This window comes from Brachionichthys hirsutus, chromosome 20, assembly GCF_040956055.1.
Source record: "Brachionichthys hirsutus isolate HB-005 chromosome 20, CSIRO-AGI_Bhir_v1, whole genome shotgun sequence".
Lineage (NCBI taxonomy): Eukaryota > Metazoa > Chordata > Actinopteri > Lophiiformes > Brachionichthyidae > Brachionichthys > Brachionichthys hirsutus.
In genome coordinates this window covers 1470082-1490850 of record NC_090916.1, presented here as the reverse complement: position 1 = coordinate 1490850, position 20769 = coordinate 1470082, and the positions used below count along the sequence as shown (strand labels likewise).

The 20769-nt window shown below is 47.3% G+C and overlaps 1 protein-coding gene across 1 annotated transcript in view; it reads right to left on the bottom strand.

The window, feature by feature from the left end:
* The window catches only part of sash1a (SAM and SH3 domain containing 1a), a 126371-nt gene that overhangs the window by 10280 nt on the left and 95322 nt on the right, over nt 1–20769 (bottom strand). The window contains exons 3-10 of the mRNA XM_068753605.1: nt 13761–13811; nt 12853–12902; nt 8659–8699; nt 8304–8393; nt 8106–8218; nt 7097–7195; nt 2783–2918; nt 1616–2577 (exon numbers count right to left, since the gene is read on the bottom strand). Of these exons, the coding sequence (XP_068609706.1) occupies nt 1616–2577; nt 2783–2918; nt 7097–7195; nt 8106–8218; nt 8304–8393; nt 8659–8699; nt 12853–12902; nt 13761–13811 (1542 nt within the window). The remainder of the gene's footprint in view (nt 1–1615; nt 2578–2782; nt 2919–7096; nt 7196–8105; nt 8219–8303; nt 8394–8658; nt 8700–12852; nt 12903–13760; nt 13812–20769) is intronic.

Here is a 20769-nt window from a genome sequence, read left to right as displayed (position 1 = left end):
CGGGGACATGATGTCAAGACGGGACTGTGGACAGCCAACGGACACGACGTAGCACAAACTCTGACATGAACTCCTCTTTTTAGGTGGCGAGTTCCTGAAGGGGTCTGGGGCAAATGCGTGTTATACTGACTACACGTGTAGAAGTGAGTGAAAAGTCAATGCAATGTGCTACATGTCTTGTGGTTTAGAGTGACAACGGGAAAAAACGGTAAAAAAAAGATGCAGACATACATCGAGGGCGTTTGCTGCAGGCTAACAACGTGTTATTCTCATCAGACGAAACCTTCTGTTGAGAAATCCGGGCGACATGACTTCCTTGACTTTAGGGGAGAGACACCAATGGGAGATGTAACACGAGAGGAAGAACAGATCCAGGGTCTGAGCGCTAAACTGGCCTCTGTCCCGGATCCCAGGCAGATACGAAGACAGACACGTCACATGCACACTCCGAAACAACACTCTCGGCTCAAGTGCTGCCCTCGATGGGATTCCTCTGTTGCCTCTGAACTGAGAGAAGGGGAGAAGCCATTTGCACCTTCAGAAAACCTCTTTTATATTTCATAGATGCACGCCTGCAGTCCACATCATGACATCCCGGGGAAAGCACAGCTTTGGCGATCTTTCTGATGTGCCCCCCCCCCCCCCCCCCAAAAAAAGAACTCTGAATCCCATGGCGATGTGTGATGGAATGAACATGCAACCCAGAAAAGAAAAAAAGAAAAAAGGTATATTTAAGACTATATACGAAATAAAAGTAACTCAAATAAATCACAGCTGCAGCTATGGAGGCACGGGCCCAAAAAAGAAGACAAAAAAAGCAACAGCAGAAAACGCGGCGTTTAGGCGTTTTTGGATGAGAGCGACTTCCGGTGACGTCGAGAGAGCACGGTAGGATTTAGGCACCCTCAAAGCTGCAGGATAGCTCCACTAGATCAATGCCTTGAGCTCGAGCTGCTACTCCTGCTGACAGGCTATTTGCAAACATGTAAAAAAGAAGAAGAAAGAACTAGACATTATTTTGTTAAATAACAATATGCATTTTGCGTTTACGTTTTTTTCCCTGCTTTTCTTCCTCTATGCTCGGGCTGATAAGCATGAAGGCGATTCAGTCGCTCAAACGTGACTTAATAAATTCACGCGCTAATGCTTTCTGAGGCTACATCCAGCGCAGCTCAAAGGACGAGCAGCTTCAAGCTTGTGCAACATCCCTTCAATGTCTGCAGGGATCAGTGCGACTGCGAGTGCTGACATCCTTCAGGGGTCTGGCATTTATTAAGAGGCACTTATAAAACCTCCGTCGTAACCTAACCCCCCAGGTGGGCCACTACACATTCTGGAGCCATTCATATTTAGCTGAAAATGAAACTGGTCTAAAGCCAAAGCCGTTCACTGAAAGGTCACTGAAGACAACATTTCTCTGTCTGTGACAAACCTAAACGGTCTCATGTGGCTTTCTCTCAGGGACGGCACGAAACAGGCGGGACGAAGTCCTTCCACCTGGGATGCATCTTGCAAGATAATGGCTGCTTTCATACCTTTGAGCTATTCTGCAACTTTGAAGCACCGAGTCCTGCCCACACGAGGCGGCCGATTTCAACGACGCTGCTAAACTCACAGACTTCTGCTGGAAGCGCAAGAGCACCCGCTTGGTGCAGCGGTCTACACTGGCCGCCCACTTTCTGTCTGCCTCGCGGTCCTCCTCCTCCAACAGGCGGCAGCGCTCGCCGCGGCTGAGGGTAACTGGGCGGACCAGCTGGGCCCAGTTGAGGTGGCCATACAGGCTCCGCTCCACCACATAGGTGATGTTCAGCTCGCTGACCGCCGTCCGACCACGGAGCCTGCGCGAGGGGAACATCCAGCCACCGCCCCCGCTTCCAAAAACCTTTGATTTGGCTACGTCACAGCGGGCAGGGGAAGAAGGCTTGACGGACGAAGGGGAGGCGGGGGCCTTGGCATTGCGCGAGCGTTGATGCAGCAGGTGCTTAGTAGAGTAGGCGTAGTTTGGGTCGGGCTTCCGGTGCGTCCAGCTGCCGTGGTGCCGGCTTGCTGGCTGCTGTCTGGGGCTGCCTTGCAGCCTGTTATCCAGGGCTATCAGGAGGTGGGAGTGGCCACGCGGCTTGGGGCGAGGTTTGGTGAGGCCATAGTAGGCAAAGAGAGCCTCGTTGCTACTTACCCCGTGAGATATGGAGCTCAGGGCTTTCCGCATTTCGCCGTCAGTCGTAGAATGTGACAACTTTCCTTCGTCGTCCAATCCGCAGGAATCGAACTCCGAGAAGGAAGAGCCGCTGCCTCCGACGCCGGATACAGAGCCGACTGGGGTTCTCTTGGGGGGCCGGATGAGGCCGTGAGTGCTGGAAGATTTGCTGAAGGTCTTGACCAGCTTGTGTCCAGACCAGGTGTCCAGACCGCTGGAGGACGGCGAGTTGGTCAAACTGTCTGTGTCTCCGTCGACAGAGAGCTGATCCTGAGTGACCGAAGGCAGCGAGAGCTCTTGGGGCAACGGCAGCTTCTTTACTACCCCTGTATAGAGAGCTTTGTTGTCCTCACAGGTGGGGGGTGCCTCCAAATTCAGAAAATCTATAAAGGAAGAAAATACCAACAGAAATATGTGTCACTTTACAGATATTTCATACGAGTGTCTGAGAACTGCAATATCTTGTGGAAAAAGAGTATAATATGTGCTCTTTAATGTGGAATAAAGCATAAGCATGAACTAACAAATGTTAATGTTAAGCATTGAACTATATAGGTGTGCTATGATAGTTCTTGGGGTGTTGCTGACCTTCAGAGCCGTGTTTCTTGCCCTCCTCCACCTTGATGAGTTTCTTCCTGACCCGCCGTGTGGAGTTAACAAGTTTATGGAGCCGCTTGAACTTCACAGACTCCTCCGATTGCTCCTCGTCTGACTGGTCACGTGACTGGGTGTGGGAGAGAGAGAGAAAGGGAGGGAGGAATGATGTAACAAAAGGGATGGACAGTGCAAGATCTGAATGGGGGGGGGGGGGGGAGGGAGGAGGATAAAGGAAGCCATATTGGATTACTTTAATATGAAAAGTGATTGGAAATCCACACTTCTAAAAACACATTTTGAGATGATTCAAATGCTGTTGTGATGCTGTTAAGCATGGAGTCGGTTAGTGAGGTGAGAATTAGAGGACGCCATTCACAAACTGTACTTATGAAGCTTCTAAAGAAAGCATGTGCAGAAAATTTGAGCCGCAGGATGTCGTAATTTAAAGAATGAGTACAGCCGGACAAGACAATGAATCGATACGATAATAAACAGGGATGTAGTTGACTCCAGAGGACATGGATGGGCCACTGGTCGTGGTTATGGGGCGTCTGCATCCCAGTATGGCTGATGGATTTAAACTCACTGCATAATGAGCAATAATAAAAGGCTCTAACAAACACTCACACACATCAAAATGCTTCTCCCAATTCAACCATGTGCAAACAAAATCCTCCTCAAGCGGTTCGCGTTGGCGTGCGCGCTGCAAGTTTCACGCCGGCCTCCTGACGATGACGCTGATGAGATGGGCTTACAGACTGTCTGGCAGGAAGCACCACGTCATTATCAATGGAACTAAAACAGCTTAATTAGCTTCCATTTGCCGCTGGTTTCCACAGCAACGGCACCACTCTGGTTGTGCGGTTGAGGATGACAGCGCGGGCTTGCAACGGCTCCGCCCTGGTAAGAGGCGCTCCATATGGCCTTCCTCCGCTCCAGCTCTGAAGCTGACGAGGAAGAGCAGCGTGCATGCAGTGAGGCGCGGGCCGCAGGCCTGGCTCGGAGGCAGCCAACATGCATGCAGGGCGATGCCAACAACACGCTTCCTGCTTGGATTAAACAGATTCGGCATGATGCCTGTAATTGATACCACCTTGGCATAATTTTTTGCAGGTGTGTGAGCATTCCAAGTCTTTATGCGCAATTGCAAAGTTGGAAAAGTCAATGAACCACGGGGCATCCTTCATCCGGGCCGACACTTCACCGCTTGGATTGCCCCCGACAGCCTAGTGCTGGGGTGCAGCTATTCGTTTGGGCCTCTGACAAACAACTCCCCTTGGTCAGTCGGTCCAAACCTCTCATGGCTACGCTGGTGGCTCCTTCAGGAGAGACCCTGGATAAAGGGGTTTGAACAACAGATTCCCAAATGGGCAGTCAACTCAACATTGCTTTGGCCAATCAGACAGGGACAACATCAGCACCCCCCTCTATACTCACAATAACAAACAACAACAGCACTTGGGCTATGAGAGTTGAGAGCATCACCAACCTGCGAGTCTTTTCAAAAACATTTTTATGTCGACCATTTTAACGTTCAAGTTGTCTAACCTGTCTTTAATTGAATTGAAATTGTCCCATGTAACCTAGACATTGGGGGGGTGGGGGGTGGCAGTGTATCCTAGAAGATGGTCCCAGGCGTGGATAAATGGGGAGGCTGCAACAGGAAGTGCATCCGGTCTGAAACCTGAGCCAGAATCAGAAGGTGTTTATTGCCATTGCCAATGAGGGTTCACAGACCAGGAATGTTTCTCTGTGAAGTCGTGCTACATGTAACAGTAACGACTAAGATACAAAAAACATACAAGTACAGACACATCACAATACAGCAGCAGCAGGAGTGGATACACAGATGTATATTAGCAGCAGTAAACTGGCGTAATCACGCAGTGCAAGCCACCATCGTGCGCTTAACGGCCGCTGCTTGAGCAAACAGATTTGCACGTGTCTTGATTGTTAGATTTATTCGTACCCAGATCAAAAACGTCGCCATTAACACTCCATTAGGCGCAAGGAGGGCAATGCAAGAACCAATCTGTCAGAGAGAACGGATTAAAGAGCGAAAAGTGTGAGAGCTGAGATGAGGAAGTACCAGTGAGAGCTGAGATGAGGAAGTACCAGTGAGATCTGAGATGAGGAAGTACCAGTGAGAGCTGAGATGAGGAAGTACCAGTGAGATCTGAGATGAGGAAGTACCAGTGAGAGCTGAGATGAGGAAGTACCGGTGAGAGCTGAGATGAGGAAGTACCAGTGAGAGCTGAGATGAGGAAGTACCAGTGAGAGCTGAGATGAGGAAGTACCAGTGAGATCTGAGATGAGGAAGTACCAGTGAGAGCTGAGATGAGGAAGTACCAGTGAGATCTGAGATGAGGAAGTACCAGTGAGATCTGAGATGAGGAAGTACCAGTGAGAACTCAGAGTGGACTTCATTCTTGGTTTCTCTTCATTGTCATCAGGAATAAAGCAAGACTGAAAGGCCAAAGCAACAATTCCACTGTCACAAATGTTACCTCACCTTCAGAGGATCATTCCCACAACTTTGGTGACACTGTTTAAGCCCGCCCCCCACACACACACACACACAAACACGTGAACAGAATGGGACGATCATTAAAGAAGCAACCTAAATAACACACATTCCTTCGGCTTTAAAACTTACCGCTTTTAAAAAAACAACAAAAACAAAAAGAACATGGTGCTGCTTCATGCATTAGCATCCAATGGGCCAGCAAGAGCGGCCCCCCAAACACGTTGTCCACGCACCACCAGGGAGTGAAACGTGCGCCGCTGTGAAACGCGCCAGCAGACACAGCCGCAGCCTGTATGTGCGACAGGCTCTGTGGAATGAGGGGGCTAGTTTTGGATGTGCCGTGCTGCCCGGCTGAAAGAGAAAAGGCGTGTTGTGCACGGAGAACAATCCCCGCATTTGAGCCCCCTCTGACCCTGGCTTGGCCCCCACATCTCTAATGGCCAACCATGGAATGTGGCCTCTGATCATGAGGGGAAGAGGGACACACAGAGCAGCAAACATGACAGTGACATGCGTGTGGACAGACAGACAGACAGACAGAGGGAGAGAAGTATTTCAGTGCCCTAATTCCATTCATCACCATGTTTAGTGGGGGGGGGGGGGGGGGGGCACATCAATAAGAACCCCGAACAGAGGAGCAGTATCAATTCATCATCTGCACACAGGAAGTGAGTGGCTACCAGCGGGAAAACTTCCAGTTCAAACAACCACCATGCTGATGTGAGGAAAGCTTTTTAACACGTTTCAGTGCTTGAATAAATCACTGACATTAAAGAGTTATTTATTTCAGCCATGATACTGTGAGAGTTACGTATTTCTGTCATCAAAGCCCATTCATCCTCTCAGAAGGAATAATGATGACGATGAAAATAGAATCCAATAATATAGGAAGTGCTGGGAATTATTCTGGGAGGAATTTCTGTGTTTGGATAAACTCACTTCCTGTTAGGAAAAAAGGGAGGCCCCCGACCGAGACTGCATGTCTGCATGCTCTTCTCATACGATGCCACACACGGTCACAGAGCTATTGGAACGGACCCACCGGAGGACTGCATGTAAGCATCACAAAAACGGGTGCGAGGCCGAAAGACTGCCGACAAAGCCCAACCTGCATCCAGCAGACCCCGATTGTCTGAGCATCCAGCACCACAACACAAATTAGAACCCGAGGCCGGCGAGTTCGGAAACCGTCTCTCATCAGATCACAAGCTGGCAACATCGCCGCCACAACAAAGAGGATTCTGGGTAGATTCTGTGTGACTTTTGAACTTGGATTTCAACAATTTATGGCTCGGCACGATTGAAGGGGAAACGTAACCCGCCTACATTTCCATATGCAGATGCCATGACAGGATTAACATGATGAATAAAAAAAAATTAAAATGGAACATGAAAATAGAGCATGTTTCTCAATCTGACAACCAATTCATGGCAGCAACAGGAAACCAAGATCAGCGATGGACAAGGGGTCACCGAGGTAACGGCAACATGATTAAAATGTGCATGGCATGGTGGAGAGAAAGACAAACTGGACTGTGGCCAATGCATGAGGAGCAGCGCAGGAGAGGGGGGGGGGCAAGGTAGAAGTTAAGGAGGGCTAGGCAAATAAATACACACATCCTAAATATGTTTGTCAAAGTGGCACCGCCCATCCTCCTCCTCCACGAGTTCATTGGCCGAAAGGCCAAACTTGAAGGCAAGAGTGTCAGAAGAGGTAGAGTGAAGAGGGGAGGCTGGGGATTCAAGGGGTGCTGCATAACGGGGGGGGGCATACTTACGTTGCAGTTTGAGGACTGGTTTAGATTGGCTGCAGACCCGTCAGTCCACTCTGCAGCCTCAGTACTGTTAGACTGTCGGCTGCGTTCATACTCCTTGAGCTACGTGGGAAAGAAGAGTTTAGAGAGGCAGAGGAAGAGGGCGGGACGCCCGCGCTCAGCTAGCACGCCATCAGAGGGCTGTCCGGCGCCATCTGTGGCTATTCAAAGTGCTTGTATGCAGGCAGAATAAATAATAATAGAAAGATTAGAATCTACATCACTGGACTCGCAGCACGATACTGATACTGAGAAAAAAAATATGCTGACACAGAAGAATAATTAGATACAAAAGCACAAAAATAAGTGAAATCAGCAAATGCTGGCTATTCATTGGTTTAACTGAGTGTCTATCACTATGGCAACAAGCTTGGATCAAGTTATCTGGCCTGAAGAACATCTGGGAGGAGGGGGGGGGGGGGTAAGGGGATTCGACTTGTGGAGAGAAATCCAGCGATCAATACTGCTTGACGGTCATGCTACCCATGAGCAAGGCATCGCAGACTGACGAGGGGAAAAGGAAGAAAGAGAAAAGGAAATGAAGAAACAATCACCAGAAACAAAGAAATTTAAAGCCAAGTAAAAGTATCCACCATGCCCAACTAGAGGAAGAAGCGACGATGCACCAAAGCATCCCGTCCAACAGATGGGGCTATTGAGCTACTGCTGCGTTACCATGACCACCAATCCAGCAGCGATGAACTGAACACACTCACACCCACTCTATGAGCTCACATCAAAAATCCCCCAGACTCCCAAGCCGCTGGAAACAGCAATCATCTGGAGTGTGTGTGTGTGTGTGTGTGTGTGTGGAGAGGATGATGCAATGTTAGATTCCGATTAGTAAGAATGAGTCGTTTTAGTAGGTTAGATCTATAGTTTGGTAATATGGAGTAAAACACAGGGGGAAGGGCTGGAAACAAATCTCGGGGGGGGGCATCAGGCGAGGCAGGAAGTCGGAGCAGCTTCGTACCCGAGCAAGGGCTTCCTCGACCGTGATCATCTTCTCCTTCACCATCATCATGAGGTGGATTCGCTCTTCGTCGCCCATGGTGATCTCACTGGCTACGTAGCCGATGTCTTCTCCTAAAGGTGACGGGTGAAAGGTCGGGTCAAAATGGACGCACAATCTTTCATTTTCCACAGATCTGAAACATAAACCTGATCAAACCTTTGGCCGTCTGGCGCACGGCTGGTTTGTGCGGCGACTTGCGGAAGTTCTGCCAAAAAGACTTGTTCTTCTTTTTATTGTCCCATTTCCCTAAAAAGGGGGCGATACGTTCGGTCATAGTGGGAACGATTTCCCTGACACACAGTTATGTACACAGAATCTAATACTACTGCCTGGCTTCTGAAGAAGAAGAAGAAAAAAAAAAAAAAGCAATTTAATAAGTGGAAATATTGCTCATATGTGAATTTGTATAGAACATTTCTCACAACAATGAAATCAGCAATTAAAGTGCAATCCTGAGATGTTTGATTTCTAGCTGCAGCTTAAGTCAACATGAAGGTGCCTCTCAACTCACCTCCAGATCCATCCTCTGAACTGGATTTGTGCAGCGGCATCCTGTTGGGTGAAGAGCAAAGAACAAAAGACTAAAGATAAAAAAAAAGTCAACACACGAACATCCGATTACAACGCTTCATCTCGCGACTGCGACACTTCAAAACGCGAAATCTACTTTCACAAAAGGGATGGGCTTGCAGTTCCGCCTTTTTGTCAGTTGGGGGCAGTGGTGGCACTTCAGTGAAAGCAAACCAGGCTCCTGAGGCTTCAGAGGAAGACGGAGAAGAGAGACGGCGCACGAGGACACAGAAGCAGGGAATGAGAAGAGAAGAAAGGAAGGCGGAGCAGAGAGGAGGAAAGAGAAGGATGGCAATGCTGCGACCGAGCGTCGAAGAAGCAGGAAAGACAGGAGGGAAGAGAACAAGAGAGCAGCCGAGTGAAAATGAAGGGATGGACGACGAGTGTAAGGGGAGAGAGAAACCACAGGACAGACTCGGCCTGTTTGGGTTTCCACTTCCCTCTGCAGAAAAGACAGAGGGAAGAGGAGGGGGAGATGGAAACTAACCGAGTGCTGACATGTCTGTAAACTTTCCTAAATGAGCGGGGAAAAACGAACAAACTCCTAAAAGCTTCGTGTTAGAAATGAACTCTGACCAAAGAAGCATGTCTGACCAGCCCCATTCAATTCTCTATCAAGCACAGCGGCCTGAATCTCCTCTGTTCCCGTGGAGAGAACACATTTCAGAGACTCCTCTATGTTAAATAAATAAATAAAAAAGAGCAGGGGGGGGGGGGGGGGCATCATGTTTAAAGAAGCGGCTGAAACCTACATACTTTGTTTTGAGATGTTTTGGTCTGAGCGGGGAATGAATCTTAGCTCGGACAGCTTTTCAGTGAATCTCTCCCGTGGAGGTCATGCGAGCGTCGACTCGCCACGCTTTCACACACGCTGACACGCCCCTTATGTTCGGTGCACGTCGGCACGCAGCTGCTGACCCACAAAGAGGCCATGTGGCTGTCGGCATAGCGATGTGGACGCCTGTGACAGGACTGAAGCGGCACGAGCAGGTGACTTGTGTGTGTTTGTGCTACGGACGCAGCGATGTGTGTGTGTGTGCTACGGACGCAGCAATGTGTGTGTGTGTGTGTGTGTGTGTGTGCTACGGACGCAGCGATGTGTGTGTGTGTGTGTGTGTGTGTTCAGACATGAAGCCTCTCTCGTTGCAAGGGAGAAGCCTTCGCATGGCTTCAAGCCCTGCTGCCATGGCAACATAATGAGATGCTAATTGAATGGAAGCCTATGCTTTGCCCCTCTGTTCACCCCCGCTCCCCCCCCCCACACACACAGATAGGCTAGGGCCGAAGCTAATGCTAATAGAAGTGACTCAATAGACCTTTTTCTGTGCCCCCCCCCCCCCCCTCCCGTGCACTATAAATCAAATTCCCCTGCAGCACACATGCATTCAGCGACACACTTTTAAAGCGCATTGAATGCTTGTCAAACAATGTCCCAGTCCACGTATTGTGAAGCCGCTTTATTGGTTTAACCTTAAATCTTTGGCACGCCTTTCTGTTCCAGCCCCTCCCTCTGCACGGAGTAGAAGACATTAACCACTTTTTATTTTTTGTGGCCCCTCTCTACAATGTGAAGACGTCGTCGTCATTTCAAACAAAGGGCCGACGCCACTGAAGGCGCTGCACGTTTGACGTGCACAGTCGCCTGCGTGAACATGAAAGGTCTGTCCAAATGCGCTGCCTCGCTAAATAATCAAGCGTTGGTCATTTCAAAAATGATTGACCTGTGAAAAAAATCAACTCTGAGCTGTGGATCTCAGTCCCCCCCCCCTCAAGCAGTTTGTGCTGCCCTCAGCACCTCTCCCAGCATTGCATCCATGGTCAACAGGGTGTTTTGTTGCGACTACAGGACTGACAGCCTGGATCGGGGGGGGGGATGTGGTTGAGACAATAAGAGGCTGGAATTCTGTGAGACAGTAGCAGCGCCAGGCCAGAAGGGGAGGTCAGAGTTCATGCACACTTCTGTTGTGGTTTCGGTCGCTACTTTGTTTCCTTGATTTCCGCTCCAACAGGAGTTTCAGCATCTGGACCGTCGGCCAGTCTCTCAGAACTGAAGACGCCTCTTGGATGAGAGGCAAAACGTCTTCGATCAAACGTGAACAAGTCCAGATGATTCTTCATTTTTTTTGCTCTTCTTGAACGCCAAACAATAAATTCCTTCTCCAAACAGGAAGTCCCCTGGCTTAAACCCTCAAAGCTTCTGAGTGCACTCTGTCAACAGCACTTGCGACAAAGTGATGAGGAGGAGTGGCGGGGTCTGATATGAAGCAGGGGCGATCTCCTCTGGGCACCATTGTCCTGCACAGAGGTGGCGATGGGAGTGGGTGGGGGGGGGTCATTGTATTGTGTGTGAACGAGCACACATGCCTCTTGCGTGACTGAGCGGGAAATGCGTTGTGAAGCGTTGGAGAGGAGGCTGCCTATCAATCTGCAGCAGGCAATCCATCACTGCACCTGCAACCCTTTCACAGCGGTGGGGCGTGAGCAATGGGACATGGAGAGAATGAGAGGACAGGGGCTCGCAGAAGAGCAAGGGTGGGTGTCTGAAGCTTTGTGTGGGGAGTTTAAAACTGATCGGACTTTGCAGTAAGATAATACACAGAGAGAGAGAGGACTTGCGTTTTCACATAGCGTTAATATTTCAGAGACAGGGGATGTGAAAGAAAGCACATGAAGAATGGAGGGAAGAGAGACACCAGGCAGACCAGCAGAGAGAGAGAGCGAGAGAGAACAAATGTAAAATCAAATGGACCGGCTCCATCTGCCCACACGTCTCCACAAAGTCTCTTCTTTAGATGTGATGTGAATTTTTCGATTCTTGAAAAATGAAGGTGCACAGGAACCAGCGAAAAGGAACTCCGCCCATGCGAGGGTCCATCCTGCTTTTTCTTTCGTGCTCCTTTGCTGCAATCATTTGGCCATCACCCTCTCTGTCACCCCCCCCCCCCCCCCCCCCGCTGGACACAAAGCCAGGAAGGAAGCCGGGGCGGCCAGAGAACAGAGAATGGCTGCTGGACTGAGCAGCTCAGCCCAAGGAAGCAGTCAGCGGTTTCCCTCTGAGGGCAGCAGGAACGTCAGTTCCGAGGGCTGTGTGCACATCCCCACTCGTCTGAATATTAAAATATCATAAATACTGCACCGTCTTGTTCAAATACGTCTTTGGCTTACAAAGAACATGGTGAAATAAAAAGGTATAAAAAAAAAACGTAAAGGTAGTAAGTAGTACATAAGTAGTACACAAGTAGTATACAGTTAGTGCATAAGTAGTATGTAAGTACGTGAACAAAGAAGTATGTAAGTACGTGAACAAAGACTGGGGAAGACATTCTCAGGGCCTTCGTGCCCAAAGTCATTTGATATTTCCAAATATATTTGCAGGTTTTAGTGTTTTTAAGAAGCCTAAGTTTTGAAATATGTCTTCACGCTGATTTGTCTGCTGTTCTTGTGAAGGATTTCTACACATGTATCTATTCTTACCAAGGGGCTCAGGAGATTTTGAATATTCCTCTGTGCTAAACATGACGCTGCAGCCACTTGGTTTAGGTAAGTTTTTTTTTTGGCGGGGGGGGGGGGGGGGGTAAAGTGATTTCATGTGGTTATCTACACTGGACTACTAGCAACAAAATTAAAAAAAAACCTCCAGGAAGTCATTGCTCAAGGTCAAGTAAGGTCAAATAATGTTGCTTTTACACTGCATCTTCAACCATTGTAAAGAATCGCTAAAACACGCTATGTTACAGCGACTGAAGGGTAGATTCTCTGACTTGTGGAAAGAGCAAATTTTTTTGTTATAATCTGGGTCTGGGGTTAGACGCTCACTAACGGACCACCGGTCTCATCAGCAAAACGATTTCTCCTGAAGAGACGAACCTCTCCTCCCTAGCGGGACATGCAGAGTGAAGGGACCTGCCTTTCCCTTCTGCCCCTCCATCCTGAGCTGCAGACATGCCGAACGGCTAAGCGTGACCCGCGATTGTGTGTGTAAGCAACGTGCACGTTGATGCGATGCAGGCACAAGCTGTGCTCCGCGATGTTTTGACATGCAACACACGCGCGTTTCAACCAAAGCACAGTTCGTCTTTCCATTCTGGCTGCGTGCAAACATCACAGGGACATGTGAGGTGGAAAATGGACATACTTTCTGTCTGTTTCTGGCGTGGACACTTCGCTGCTGAAGCCGAGCGAGTCCTGTGGACACAGAGAGAGAGAGACGGGTTACTACAATATACAGTAGTCCCGCGACAGATGCGGTTCATCTTCTGCGATTTCGCTGCTTCGTGGAGTTTTAATGCAATTTTTCAGGTTTTATTTTTTGCACTTGAACGCGCCTTGGAACGGCGCAAGGACGAAGGGGCGCGGTCGGAGGAACTGTGAAATACGCGCGAGTTGCTATTAATAACTTCTTATGTGTTCAACCTCGTAGGTTGATCATTAAAATTAAATTCGTTATTTTTAAAGCTATCATGTTTATTTGTTAAGCGTTTGTTTTATAGCGCTCTTATTCTCTGTGTAAAAAGAGGCTTTTATTTTGTAGGAGCATAAACGTCACGTCCCTTTTGGGTTTCGTTTCTTCCTGTTTATATATGTAACCGCTGCCGTTCCGCTGTGCTAAGCTATCCAATAAAGCAGCATGAGAGGCTAAAGACAGCACGAGTAGAATATTTGTTCTTCTGCACTCCAAGCGGCTCTTTCCTCGGCCTGCACGCCTTAACATTATTAACAGGAAAACGTTTACTGTACGTACTATATTCATTTCTCAGACAAATGTTTCGCTCTGAAAAGGTTCTAATCTTTGGTTTCATTTTATAATACTGAAACAATCTATTTAGATTAATGCCTGACTGTTAAACGTGTATAAAGTGTGTGGTGAGGGGTTTTACAGCCTTAAAACATTTATGTACATGTATAATAATTGGAAAAAAATAAAGATCACTACATTGCGGATTTCACTTATTGCGGGTTGTTTTTGGAACGTAACCCCCGCGGAAAATGAGGGACTACTGTAATACTAAGAAGAAGAAGAAGACCAAGTTTACTTTTACTCACCTGGATCTCAGTACGGAGCTGGAGGGACATGCTGCTCGGGTCCTGTTTGTCCTACAAATGGCGAGAGAGAGAAAGAAGCAAGACCGTCTACCATTAGCGTCGCCTTTGAAGTCAGAGGGATGTTGACTGTGAGCACAGACAGAGGACGACGGGGAGGAAGAAAAAAACAAGATCGGTATACGGGGAGGAAAGGTCAGTCTATTAGGATAGACGGGGCTGATGCGATGCCCTCCCCTGGGAGGGATCTCCTGGTTCTCACACCAGGTGTGTGTGTGTGTGTGTGTGTGTGTGCGCAACAACAGCCCATCCGTCACCAACATTCCCCTCTTCCTCGTTAGCTCAGCTTTCCTAATAAAAGTTGAAATCGTTGATTTCTCCATGCTGTACTGCGCAGCAACAATAAACTTCTTTAATTCGACAGGTGTCCTCGCTCTCTCCTCTTTCCTTTGCCGGCCGTCTTTACTGCTGCCTTTTGTTTAGATCCATGACAAAGAACTGAAAAGAATAAATCGGGGAAAAAACATGCACGCGAAGCAAAAAAGGTTGTCTTTTGTTCAAGAACCGAGGTTCCACTGTATCTTCAAAAGCTGTGGATCTAGATCCAGGAGAACCCGCCATTACTGAAAGTGTGCTCTTTGTGAATAACTTCTAAACTAATAATTACATCAACCTGAATCAAATGGCTAAAGATCTGTTTCCATGGTTAAGGAATCTAAAAATATAGATCAAATAAACAATTAGTACACCAAGATTCCAAAGCCCTTATTGCATGCTACGTTGAGCTCAAGATGCCGTCAGGAGGAAAACCCAGATCTTATAAATTGTGACTTGAGGAATATTTCCTTAAAATAGCGATGTAGACATGTGACACACTCCGGAATCTATACAAGTCGACTGAAAAATAAGAATGCAAAAACAAGAGAAGGTGACTCAGATGCTTCGGTCAGAGATGAGAACAGCTGGCCTCGTGGTTTTCATGGATGCGGAGCTATTTTTTGCCGTATTTTAAGGAAGCGTCGGGCTCATTGCTGCAAAACGTCAAGGCCCGATGAGATGAGAATAAATCACAGGACAAGTTCCTGTTTTATTGAATTTAATATGAATACGCACTTTACAGAATAAAACAGATGAGCAGGACACATTTTGTATCATTGAAAAAGAAAAACTTCAAATAGGGTGTAACTATTTGATTGATTTGGGAGATAACAACACAAGCCATGCAGAATCTTATTCTTTAGTGCTCTCTGGAATTGTCGAAGTTAGACCGGACTATATGAAGCTGAATGGAGAGGATTTGAGCTGCCATGCTTCCTGACTGGACTGACCTTTTAGTCTAACCTCTATAAGAGACCTACAGGTCGAAGAGAGCAAGCAACCTTTGGTGCTGATAAAATAAAAGCCTCAAAATTACCCACCTATAAAAAGAGACAGAAGACCCCCTTGTATTCGAGACGGTGCCTGAGGAGCTCTCCTTATTTATGCTATACTGTATTTCTGTTTCTTATTTATTATTCATATCTTCCTACTCATTTGTGTTTTTAATCTACTTTGTGTCAGATATGTTGTTTTAACCTCCTGAGACCTGAACTATTGCGTGGCATGAAATTTTAATTTCTCTTGGCCCCCGAGTCATTTGATTTTGAACCAATACAGGTTCTCGATCCAATACTACTATAATACATTAAAAAAGAATTAAAGGAGCGTGAAGAAATGGATCCGGGATGTCCCTTATTTTCTATTTTATTCAATTATTTATTTCAACATTTAACTCTTAAACAGAGCACTTCTGTGGCGCAGCTTGAACATTCAAGTCATAAATAAAATACTTTTTCCACTTTGGACTTGGACTAGTGGTGGTAGCATTCAAGTCCAAGTCTCTTGGGGTCTTGATCACGAATGAGGGAAGGATGGAGCGCGGGATTGACAGACGGATCGGAGCAGCGGCTGCAGCGGTGCGGTCGTTGTATCGGTCCGTCGTGGTGAAGGAGGAGTAAAGAGCACAGATTTGCTTCCAACTCCATAGAGAGCTCAAAAGAGAAGAGAGATTAAGCAGCTCTCTGTCAGTAAGATAAAGCGATCCACAGCAAAGGATGCAGAGAGAAAATGCATGTAAAATCTTCCCAAAGGCTTCTCTCAGGCTACGCTGCTAAGAAAAAAAGCAAAAAGAATAACCGACAAGGCTCCTAAAAGAGAATATGAAATGGATGCATTTTTGTGTGGGGGGTTCTTTACATGTGTGAGACTTAGATCTTAGAGAAGACTCCCAGAGGGGGTATGTTAAACTTTCCGTGAACTTAGCCGCATCAGCTGGAGACGCTGCCCTACTTACCACGAACTGCTGCCGTGCATGCGTATAAGCGTGCGTGCACGTTTCCTCTGTTCACAGGGTTTTATTTCGGCATATTTCACAAAGCGTATGTACGTCTAAGTGTGCTGAAGATTCAAAACTAAGATTAGTTAAGACTGAGATGGAGATTTAATGAGGATCACAATATCTGCAGATATGGAAACTAGCATCTGAAACAACTCGACCTCGGCGCTCGCCACATACAGACACACACGCTCACCGGGGCATCACAACACAACTCCCTGCACCACATTACTTTCCACCATTTGTCCTCAAATTTACGGTCAAATTCTGTTTTGCTGCAGCCGAAAGAGGCTGTTAATGAGAAACAGAGTGAAGAAATACAGGCAAACGTAAAATCCTGTTCAAATATGACTGCAAAACGAGTTCCCACAGAGGAGTCACTGCCAACCTCTGGTAGGCAAGTAGGGGGCGGGGCTACACCAACGGCCATGGTTCGGCGACTCTGGTTGAGGGAGCATGAGGTTCGTAGGTAAGACTGCACACGTGGAGAGACAGACACCAACTAGCAAGGGCTGGTGCAAGGGTGAAGCGCACGCTTGTTTGGAAGCTTTCATACGCGCACACACACACACACACACACACACACACACACACACACATACACACACGCGCACATGTATTGTGATTTTAAATCTAACACACCAAGGGACAATATATCTCGTATCAGCAAGCAGGACGAACCAGGTCTGTATATTCCACCTGCACTGCTTCAGGTTAGATTAATTTACAATGTAATTTACAGCTCATTCTGCAACATGTCTATCCACTTCCATTCCAGGAGGCGTGTGTGTGCATGTTTGTGTATGAATGTGAATGCTTGCAGTTCTGGAATGAGAGCCGGTGCCGCGCGGGGCACTCCTAAACCCTGCGGATCAACATTGTTTTGCAACCTCAAGAAAAATAACCGAGTTATTGTAAAAGAAATTCCAGTGACCGTTGAAATCCCAACGCTGGCTAACCTTCTCACGTATTCTCAGAACACAATTATAAATATACCACTTAGTTCCGTGAGGATTATTCCAACAAAGGAGGTATGCGCGGGCCATCCTTTGAAAGCAATCTTATGGAAACAGGGGCCGCAGTTTGAGCATTTGGTCAAAGATCTGAAGGTGAAAAGGACAAACAAAGCAGGAGAACTCATGACTGAATTTGTCTTTGCTCTAGTCTACACTGTAGTTTTAACCCAGACGAGCTGAGCCACTTTGACACGGGAGGCAGGCATTAGGTTATTAACCGTCCTGTTCCTCGCCTCGTGGCAAAAACAAAGCCAGCCTGTTCCGAGTCTAGAACCTCCAACTGTTCAGCCACTGATCTAGAACAGGGGCATTCCTGAGGTGAAGTCGATCAATCGGAAAGTAACCGAGGCCTGTTGGTGTCTAAGGCATTTCAGTTTGAAAACTGGAGGATTCTAGTCAAAGCATCAAGACGTTTCATTTTCATAGGCGTTTTATTTAACTCATTGAGTGCCAGCTATTTTCAGCTATATGCCCCAGTTTTCCCAATATTCTAAACCCCACAGAATAATCTTTACTCTGACTATGCAGAACTGAACTGACCAAATGAAAGATTAAAGTATCTTCTTTCATCAGGAAAAACAAGTGCGTTCCTACCATTTTTCGTTACGGAGCTATTGGCCATTGAACCTCTGTTCAATGGCCAATAGCCTCTCAAGAGCTGCAGACTCATTGTGCAAGTAAAACCAAAACTTCAGGGTTTTTTGGGGAGGGGGGGGGGGGGGTGGATCCTTGTTGTGTTGCAAGAAAACTTCTCAAGAAAGGAATCAAAACTCTGGAAGAGAAACCAAAGAAGTTGGGCGCCCTTGCTAGACCGAGACTCAAATTGAGAACATTTTGCAGAACAGAAACCAAAATGAATTGAATTCCTCTCTCTTGAAACTGTCGTCATACCGACCACAGCTACTGTAAACTGGACACGCCGGGGCTTTCCCGTGGAAAACACACGACCCAAATGTGCTACTAAATAAACGTGTGAATGAAACGCTGGTAGCTCTAACTTGATACGCTTGATACGCACTCTTGACTTTAAGCTTGTCATCTGTGTGTGTGGAAAGTCAAGGTGACATTTTGAATGACTAAAGCAATTCTACTGTGTGGTACTGCCTTGATTCGATTTTTTTGGAAGTATTTTTTTACATTTCAACTGGAAAAGAACGTACCGGGTACCTTTTTTATTTTTACCACCACTTCCATTACAGTTCCCAGCGAACTGGACAGCGCAGCAAGAATCGATGAGTACCATCCTCAAACAGTAAAGCTGCTGAATTAATAAGAACTTTTTGATGAGAAGATCATGAGACCTGTGTGTCATCTTAATACAGACCACACCACACTTGTTCTGTGTGGCATCCACTTTCCATGAGGCCTTAAAACAATTTTGCTAATTTTTTCGCCAAAACATTACCACCAAAAATAAACTTTATTCACTCTTTTGTTCTTCTTCTTCGACTCATGCACGAGCCACAGGTAGAGAGCATGGACGCGCAGAGCGCAGACACGGGGAGAGTGCACACACATCTTGTGAACGTCCCCCGTTGTGACGTCACAAACAAAAAGAGTGCTCCCAGAGTGCTTTCAGTACTTGATTACAGAACTACACAAGATTGACTGGATGGTTTCATTTCCAGGTTTTTGGGTTGGTAATGACCCGAAAGCACCAATATGAGTGTAGAAACATGGGAAAAGAGATTTTCCTTTAAGTAACATTCATTCATCTTCTGAACCGCTTTGTCCCTTACCGGGTCACGCCTATCGCAGCAGTCAATGGGGGGGGCACACCCTGGATGAGCCGCCAGTTCATCGCAGGGCCACACATAGACAGACAACCATTCACATACGCACACACACACACGGGCAACTTAGTGTAGCCAATCCACTTAATTTGCATGTTTCTCCGTCCCAAAGTCTGATTTTGGTTTAAATGTCAGTGACCTATACTTTTGGCTTTGTGATAATGACAATCGCCGGAGAGGGAGGGGGAGGGGGTCTACTTGAGACGTGATTGCATCACCTAACTTGCTGTAACCTTCACAAAATGACAGTGATTGTGTAAAGGCCAGCTCCCCCCGGAGCGGCACAGTTTGCTAAATGTCTTACTATTAACATGGCTCGCGAACATTGCGACCTTCTCCAACCATCTTCTCTTGGTCTTACGGGAAGCGGCTGCACGATGTCGTCTTGCAGCCACTGATATCTGGACACACACACGCTCTTATTTTCCGTTTATCTTACACTCTTCTACCTGTCTTTCCTACATTATATTCTTTTGAGCATTACTTTCACAATGCATTTTACTTTTTTTACTCTAGTTTTATCAGTAGTGCTTTGAGTGTGCCGCTGTGCAGACATATCTCGGATGGTACGGCAACTTTTGGGGCTGTCGATAAGACTTATATTCCTTCCTCGGTGGGGTTTTTTTCTCCTCTTCTCCCATGTTACGGTGGCAAAACTTTGCAGAGTGGTTGGACAGCTGCAGGTTCTTAAAGTCTCCATTATCTTTGCATCTTCCTCTGTTCACATCCTTATCCTCCTGTACTGGGTTTTGGGCCCAGAGCCGAGCTTTTCCTCTCTTCTAACACACGGGATACAAAATCCGCCCCGATGGCTTCCTCTTTCCCCCGACTCATCTCTTTTTCAGGATGAGACCTTCCAAGATTGCTCAATGTCCTAGAGGTAATCTGCATTATTGAGTACGTCACATGATGGAAAACTACAGATGACGGCCACACAGAGAGAACGCCCTGTGTTTCAGATCCAGAATAGACCTCTGTAACCATAGAGCTATGATTTGTAATGCATCCTCTCTAAACTGTGAGAACAGGATGTCTGCTGGCAGTCATTAAAAGGAAGAGCGTGACATATCAGCCATCCATCGCAGCCGTATCTGTCAGCCCAGTCAAAACTACTTGGCTAACTTTGAGAAATAGAGCAGAAATGCTTTTGACATGGGCTAAAATAAAATAAAAAAAGATGAGGTAACTTGATATCAGTGTGAGTGTAATCTGTAATACTGTCCAGCAGTATTTTTATAATTGTGACACCTAACACCACGCGCTTTTGGTAGTGACCGAAAGAACAAGATTGCGGGTACAAGCGGCTGAAATGAGCTTCCTCCGTAGGCTGGCTGGGCTCTCCCTTAGAGATCGGGTGAGAAGCTCAGCCATCCGGGAGGAGCTCGGAGTAGAGCCGCTGCTCCTCCGCGTTGAGAGTAGCCAGATGAGGCGGCCCGGGCATCTATTCAGGATGCCTCCTCGACACCTCCCTGGCGAGGTGTTCAGGGCACGTCCCACCGGGAGGAGACCACGGGGAAGACCCAGGACACGCTGGAGAGACTATGTCTCTCGGCTGGCCTGGGAACGCCTCGGGATCCCCCCGGAAGAGCTGGAAGAAGTAGCCGGGGAGAGGGAAGTCTGGGCTTCCCTGCTTAGGCTGCTGCCCCCGAGACCTGGCCCCGGATAAGCGGTTGAAGATGGATGGATGGATGGATGGACACCTAACAGCCTCTTTTGATTTTGTCTATGCTGTCGATTAGCTAGCTAGCCCTAAAAATACAACAAGTTGTCAATGTTTCAGTTGTACAAATTGATCCACCAGCAGCATTCCTTCATACGTTTTGTGTGCA